Source organism: Danio aesculapii, chromosome 7 (genome assembly GCF_903798145.1).
Source record: "Danio aesculapii chromosome 7, fDanAes4.1, whole genome shotgun sequence".
Taxonomy (NCBI): Eukaryota; Metazoa; Chordata; class Actinopteri; order Cypriniformes; family Danionidae; genus Danio; species Danio aesculapii.
This window is the reverse complement of record NC_079441.1, coordinates 71,493,354-71,501,614: the sequence shown is the minus strand read 5'-3', so window position 1 is coordinate 71,501,614 and position 8,261 is coordinate 71,493,354. Positions and strand designations below refer to the sequence as shown.

General features: G+C 35.1%; 1 protein-coding gene across 1 annotated transcript in view; it reads left to right on the top strand.

The window, feature by feature from the left end:
• The first annotated feature begins 4,951 nt into the window (after positions 1-4,951).
• Positions 4,952-8,261, top strand: part of LOC130232510 (sodium/potassium/calcium exchanger 3) — a 50,077-nt gene continuing 46,767 nt past the window's right edge. The window contains exon 1 of the mRNA XM_056462460.1: positions 4,952-5,243. Coding sequence (XP_056318435.1) covers positions 5,147-5,243 — 97 coding nt within the window. The 5' untranslated portion in view covers positions 4,952-5,146. The remainder of the gene's footprint in view (positions 5,244-8,261) is intronic.

Here is an 8,261-nt window from a genome sequence, read left to right as displayed (position 1 = left end):
AAAAAGTTTGGCGAAATTTGGATGAGAAACCATTTTTGGTATTATACTCTATTTTTTATTTGACAAATTTTTTAGTATTTTTATTATACTCTCTATTTTTAGTTTTTAAAAAATCTGTGAAAGTATTTAAGTAAAATCTCATACTGTTGTTGCCAGGCCTTACTTTCAGTGTTGCCAGATTGGGCAGTTTCCCACAGAATTGGGCAGTTTTTAATTTGATTGTGGGTAAAAAATGGCATTGGTGGGTTGACAAAATTTGGGTGGTTTTGAAACGTAACTTTTACATGCAACATATTCAACAAAACATAAATGTGTGCTCCTACTCTATTCAGTTAGTGACCAGTGCGTAGCGCAAACTGCGTGGGCCCACCCGGACAAAATCTGACTCCCCTTTGCATGCACGCATCGACTGCAGTTAAACTCACAGCGGATTATCATGACACTTGTTTTCTGATTAACAAGCACCACCTAATTATTCATTCATTCATTTTCTTTTCGGTTTAGTCCCTTTATTAATCCGGGGTCGCCACAGTGGAATGAACCGCCAACTTTTCCAGCACATGTTTTACGCAGCGGATGCCCTTCCAGCTGAAACCTCCACATAGAAACACCAACTGACCCAGCCGAGGCTCGAACCAGCAACCTTCTTGCTGTGAGGCGACAGCACTACCTACTGCGTCGCCCACCACCTAATTACGTTCAAAAGAATTTATAACATCAAATAGGATGAATTTATACCCCATTTTCAAAGTAAAACATAGCCGACTCTAATAGGTAGTGCAATCACAACATGTAGAAAAGTAGTGTGTGGGTGAGTGGGGGGCAGTGTTTCAATGTGATCTGGTTATGTTGTGGTTTTGTGACTGCTGGTGTTGGTTGATGAATGGTTAAAAATTATAACAGTTAAAGTAACTAGGTTATTTTAAATAAATTTAAATTAAATACAATATTAATCTAATATTTTGGGTGGTTTTCTGTGCATTTTTGGACAGCTTTTGGGCTGGAAAAAGTCAGCTATATCTGGCAACACTGCTCGCTTTGCTCACCACTAGTTTTATATTCACAGATTTGTTCATTTTAACAGTCCCCAGACTACTTTAAATATTCAGTCTGAAATCGCAGTTAAGTATGACCTTAAAACAACATTAGCACTATTTATTTGACTGTGAACAATTTTGTATTTTGTCACTGGCTGCTGATATGATTTCCCTATTTAGAATAAGCAAATAACAATTTTTTTTCGGAAATTATATTATTAAGGAGAAAGTCTGAATATGTGAATATTTGAAATATAAAACCAACTTTACCTAAATTGGTCCAGCATTGTTATGTTGCCCTAGCTTTAAACGCCCTGGGGTCTACTTGACTGTATCTCGGACTTGACTCAGTGACATACATGGGAACAATATCTACATAAAACCTGAATATATACTTTGAGAACAAATGATTTATCCTGTATTAAACGAACGCAGGGTATAATAATTATTTCCGTGTGACGTCATTATATCAAAGGCAGCATAATGGCTGCGGCGCGAAATGTGAACGCGCCCGCAAACTTGTAAACAAAGATGTCACTGTCGTATTAGGAGACAACTTTCCGTCAAGAATAAGGTGGAAATTTCTTCGGATGACCATCGGACGTGGCTTTATTCAGAGGATGACAGGTAAGTTATTTCTTACGACAGTAACGTGAAAACGTGAAGGCACAAACTTGTTAACAAAGATGTCACTGGTGTATTAGCAGAAAACTTTCCTTCAAGAATAAGGTGGAACTTACATCTGACCATCGACTTTATTCAGAGGTAAGTTATATCTTATGATAGTTTGATTGACAAGTGGTGAGGCATTTTGTGTTTGTCTTAAGATGACTGAAGCAGCGGCTCCAGAAACAACCAAAAATTAGGTTGGTTTCATGAAATTTGTTAATTTACCTTTTTTTAACGAGGCATTTGTTGATAAATTTCATTAGTGATTGCAAATATGAAATTAAATCGTTAGCTTGGTAACCAGTTTTGAAGAATTTTATGTTTCCCCATTTAAAGAGATAAGAGCTGCACTTGTATATCTGAGAAGCATTTCAAAGATGGCTGCCAAGACTTGCCAGGCCTTTGATAGCATTCAAATCTGCAAGCAACATTGGCTATCATTATTTGTTCGTATTTAACATGGCCACAGTTTGTCCTTTTAAACTGTTTGACCTCTAAGGTGTACATATAAACAAAAAATATTTTATTTTTGCTACATTCAGACTGACAACAGTACTCTGGGTTTGGTCTTTATTTGGCCTGAGTGTGCTGTTTGAGATCTTCCAGAGCTTCTGACATCATGATTCAGTCTGTGCTTATCAGCTTTGAGGCACCAGTGATCTGCAAATACAGAAGTTGTGTTTGTGGTTGCTCTGTCCTCGTGGGAACTAACCTACATTTCTAAAACTCCAAAACTGAAATTAATGTTTGAAACTAAACACACACCTCTATCCAAACATGACTCGGTTGTTTTAATGTTGGTTGGATCTGTTGTCTGGTCCTTCTTGGTGCTAAATGGTAAATAAATCACATGGATGAGCATTTTAACATTAATAAAACAAAAAAACAGTAAGTTTTGAGACATATTCAGCCAGTTGATACTGACTTTTTAATCAAATAGTAAAATAAATGTTCCACCAAATATTAGGATATAGATTTACAATGCTGTATTGAGGAGTTTAATTCGCCTGAAAATCAAGACACAGGCAATTTCGCCACCTGGTGGTGAACTTCAGAATAAATGTGTGATTTTATTTCCTTCAATGTTGATAACATTTATAGACATGTGCAAGTGAAGTTCTAAATACGCCATGGCAATTTTAGTTTACACTTTACAGTTTATTTCATTTAGAATATTTATTAAATGCAGTAAGATTAACTTAATGCTTTTTGGCCCACTTATCTAGAATTTACTTTAAAATTTGGATAAAGTGCAGTAAAATGCCCCCGCTCCCCTCCAATTAATGATAGATCCCCCAAGAAGGACGTCCATTGTGAATGAATAATCGTGCTAGTCTATGCAGGAAAATATTCATTCAACAGTCTGAAACCGGACACTTGACATCGTGAGTGTTCACAAGACACTTTTTTTTTGTAAAATAGGTGTTTGTTTCTACATATAACCTAAAAGTAAAATTAAAAGCATAGTTTGAGCAACATAAACCTCTGTAATAACTAGGCCCACACAATCTGCGCGTGCAGATTTCCGCAGCTTTTCGGCAGATGTTTAGTCCATCATTAATTCTGTTTATTTACTTGAGTAAATGTGTGTAAATCTATATTTATTCAGTTTTTAAATTAATTACAGTAATGTTATTGACTATTATGAAAATGTTCATCTGATTTACGTACAATGCAGTTTGTACAGTAATATTTTCTGTCTTTTAGTAGAGATATGAGAGACTTGCTTTGTTTACCAAATGAAGTGAATCTAATTGGATTTGCATTTTAAACATTAAATAAAAGTTTTTTATTTCACATATTAAGGTTTTAGTTATGATACTGCCAAAAAAAATGTGCATAAATTCACAGATTTTTACCAAAATTCTCTGCAGAAATAGCAAAAAACGTCTGCAGATTCCGTCTGGCCCTACTAATAACTAATCAGAGAATACTGTAGCTTAAAATACATTAAAACCCCTCAAAACACTAAGTAATTAAATATGGTTTAATGAATAAATTAGATGTCATTTAAATAAATACATACAGTACATTTGATTCACTGAAGCATGCATTACACGAAGTAACATTATTAAGAAAGTTGACCCTCCCGATGGTCATATATATATATATATATATAAACACACACACACACACAAACAGACACAAACACACAGTTGAGGTCAAAATTATTCACCCTCCTGTGCAATATTTATTCTTTGATATTGAACAGTGAAATCCAACAGATTAGAGATTAAGGAATTTTTCACAGTATTTTCTAAAATATTTTTTCTACTGGATGTAAATTTGGCAAGTAATGGTACTTGAGTATGATTTTTCAGAACTCTTTCTACCACTGTATGTATGTATGTATATATCTATCTATCTATCTATCTATCTATCTATCTATCTATCTATCTATCTATCTATCTATCTATCTATCTATCTATCTATCTATATATATATATATATATATATATATATATATATATATATATATATATATATATATATATATATATATATATATATATATATATATAAATAGTGGTGTAAAGTAACAATGCTTAAATTATTATCAGGAATTGTAATTTACCAAGTTGTTTTAAAAATGTGTACTTTCACTTTCCCTTTTGCACATTTTTAGTGCTGTGTATCTGTAATTTTACTCCTCTACTTTCCTTCAAACTCCAGTCACTACCTGTTTTTTTTTTTTTAACTCTGGGGCTTGGCTAAAATAGATTAATCAGTCCTGCGATTCCTGTCCAATCAAATCGCACATCGAAAGTAAAATTGCACCCAATAAAGACTTTATAGACTGCATGTCACTGATGAAAACATGGACGTTTACTGTATGAGGACTGAAACCACCAAATGCCCTTAAACAATTACTAATGCACTACAGAATGTTACGTTAGTAATGGTACTTGAGTATGATTTTTCAGTTACACAGACCTACCCAAACCCATATATATATATATATATATATATATATATATATATATATATATATATATATATATATATATATATATATATATATATATATATATATATATATATAATTTATTTTTTTATTTTTTTTTTATTTAAATAATAAATTTACGAAGCTAATGTTCATTATTGGATGTTATGGTGCTCATACGAGTATTTGACTTGTGTTTTCTCATTGGTTCACGATTATGAGCTAGAGCCGCCTTCAAACTGCCGCTGAGAAAGAGAGAGAGAGCACCAGTTACACAGACCTCCCCAAACCCAGCGCATGTGAGCGCATTTGTGCGCGTCGGAGCTGCGCGTGAGTTTAGTTCAGCGATGCTTCCCAGTAGTTTGAAACCGCGCACTGTTGACTGTGATGAAGACAAACAAGGCGACAGGCAAGTTTATTGAGGAGGCAGAAAACAGCAGCAGCAGGGGAAGTCGGCTGTGATGGTCTGACGGAGATCCGCGCACAGACGAGCGGGATGCGGAGCTCCAGACGGCGGCCGCTGCTGCGCTTCTGCTGCGGGGGAGCGGCGCTGCTGGCCGGGCTGTGGGGCGCGCAGATCCTGCAGAGCACAGGTGTGGAGGAGCACTCACTGAACACGTTTTATTTCAACACCAGCATCACATTAGCGTCCTTTTATTCCTGACGTGCATTTTTCCAGTTATTTCTGAGAATCTCATTAATGTTTTCGCATATTAGTATATATATATATATATATATATATATATATATATATATATATATATATATATATATATATATATATATATATATATATATTAGTATATATGTATGTATATATATATTAGTATATATGTATGTATATATATATTAGTATATTTATATATATATATATATATATATATATATATATATATATATATATATATATATATATATATATATATATATATATATATATATGTATGTACATATATGTATGTGTATATATATGCAAATATGTATGTATATGTATAACATTTCAACTAAAATCAAATAATATTTTTTCCTGGACAGGTTGGTATCAAAATGAGTAAAATTTGTTCAATTACTGGCAAACCCAGAGCTAATATGCATTTCAATCAAATTCACATCAGTAATAATGCTAATTGTCTCTATGATGCTAAAATAAACAGTGGTCTCTGACCCTAATATCTTAAATGCAGTACTCTGAGCTCAGTACAATTTGTGCTTAACTGGTTTTGGGGGTAAAATCTTGCCAATTGAATCACAGTTATCAATGGCAGACACAATTATCAGATGTTGTTTGTAATACTGCAATATCAGTTACATCATTTAAGTAAAAAATGCACAAAATAAACATGTTAGGCAAGTTAATTATAATTATTCTCCTGCAGGTCAAATTTTATATTTCCTTATGAAATTTGATTCCCCTTGTAAAAAAAAAAAAAGTATGCAAGAAAATGTACTTAAATGCAAATTGAATACATGTTATAATGTTTGACACATAATTAATTGTAATTAAATACAAATGGATTACTAATAAATTATGCCATAAAAAGTGATTATGTACTGCCAGTAAATGATCTGTTAGCTGTACTTAAATGCAAGGAGTAAACCTTACAAATTTGACCTCTTCTCACGTTAGAAAACCACCATAAATCAAGAATGCATGATTATATGCCGTCATGGCTTTGCAATCCAAAAATGTCATTATAATGGAAGTCAATGGGGCATAAACAGCCACCAACATAACCAAAGGTTAGTCAAATTGAACCCGTTCACAATGGTTAATTAAAGAACAGCCACAGGTAAAAACCTATACTGACAGAAGATCGACTCCAAGTCAGCATAACAAACCGCTCCAGCTTTCACAGCTCACATTGATCTTGCTGTGTGGTATCAGTTGTTTCATTTTTATGTTTTGTGATGACAAAGAGGACGGTACTGCCGCAGAGGAGCTGATTTTACCCATATATAGCATCACAAAATGAAAGCTGGACAAATACACCCTACACAAACAGAGACGGTCTGATAAGAAACAGTTGAACGCAGTCGGTGGGAATATATCTGGATATTTTCTGGGAATATTTCACTCTAAAAACAGCGTAGATGTCACCTGTGGATGTTGATGCATATTTGTAGCGATCAGCATACATCGGTGTTTCTCAACCACGTTCCTGGAGGACCACCAACACAGCATGTTTTGGATGTCTCCTTTCTCTGTCACACCCATTACAGGTCTTTCAGACTCTGCTAATGAGTTTGATCTAAATCAAGTGTGTTTGGTTAAGGAGACATGGAAAATGTGCAGAACTGGTGATCCTCCAGAAACGTGGTTGGGAAACAGTGGCATACGCGGAAGAACTTCAAATTTCCGATTTAATGCTTTTTAAGATGAGAATTAATCAAGTGGGGGGGGGGGGGTTTAGCCAGATGTTGTATTGAACATCTAAGACTAACTCATGTTTTCAAAATTCCTCTTACTGTAAAACATATTCTGTTGGAATGTCCTCCTTTTAATGATTGCTAAAGGCTGTTTTACAGACTCACTTAAGGATGTATTAGGTGTCACCAGTAAAAATTCCTACAGGGGCTAACAATTGTGCCTTTGATTATTTATCATCTTATTGCACAGCTCTATTCACCATATAGAGTCTTAAAATGGTCTTTTACCAAAGTAATTCCAATGAGAGATGTGCACGTTTTTATGCAACAAGGCATCAGTATTAATGTGTTTGAAGGAACAGTCCACTTCATAGGCACTGTGTAATATAATTGCACTGTGCAGTCATGGTATGGCCAGCCTGATCTCACGAGAAAATGTAAGTATTTTACGTTTTGACAGTTTAGTGGCTAATTCGTACGAATTTGTACGAGTTCAGTCGTACGAAATTGTACGATTTTAAAAAGGAGGCGTGGCACCTAACCCCGCCCCTAAACCCAACCGTCATTGGAGGATGAGCAAATCGTACTAAATTGTACGAATTAGATCGTGCGAATTCGTACGAATTAGCCACTAAAAAAAAGTTACGAATTGCCGTGAGATTGTGTTGGTATGGCAGGAAAGTTTGTTAATTATTATGCCAGAATGACAGTATAGTTCCTAGCCATATCAGCTGAGAAAATAGCATCTTCATTTTCCATCGGTCTTTCCAGCAGGCACACAACATCATAAGATGTTAATATTAGGTTAGATTTATGTCGTGATGTCAGGTGAGCAAACTTCAGTGTCTAGCCAGCATCCAAGGATAACGTTATTTTGATGTCAAATGACGTTGATAGGTGTCAGCATGGCTCAGTGGTTAGCACTGTCAACTCACAACAAGAAGGTTGCTGGTTCGAGTTCTGGCTGGGCCAGTTGGCATTTCTGTGTGGATTTTGCATGACTTCGTGGTCGCGTGGGTTTCCCCCACAGTCCAAACACATGCGATATTGGTGAATTGGGAAAGCAAAATTGGCTGTAGTGTGTTTCCCAGTACTGGGTTGCGGCTGAAAGGGAATCCACTATGTAAAACATGTGCTGGAATAGTTGGCGGTTCATTCTGCTGTGGCGATCAACCAAATATCAACGTCATTCATTCATTTTCCATGGACTTAGTCCCTTATTTATCAGGGACGAAGCCAATGTA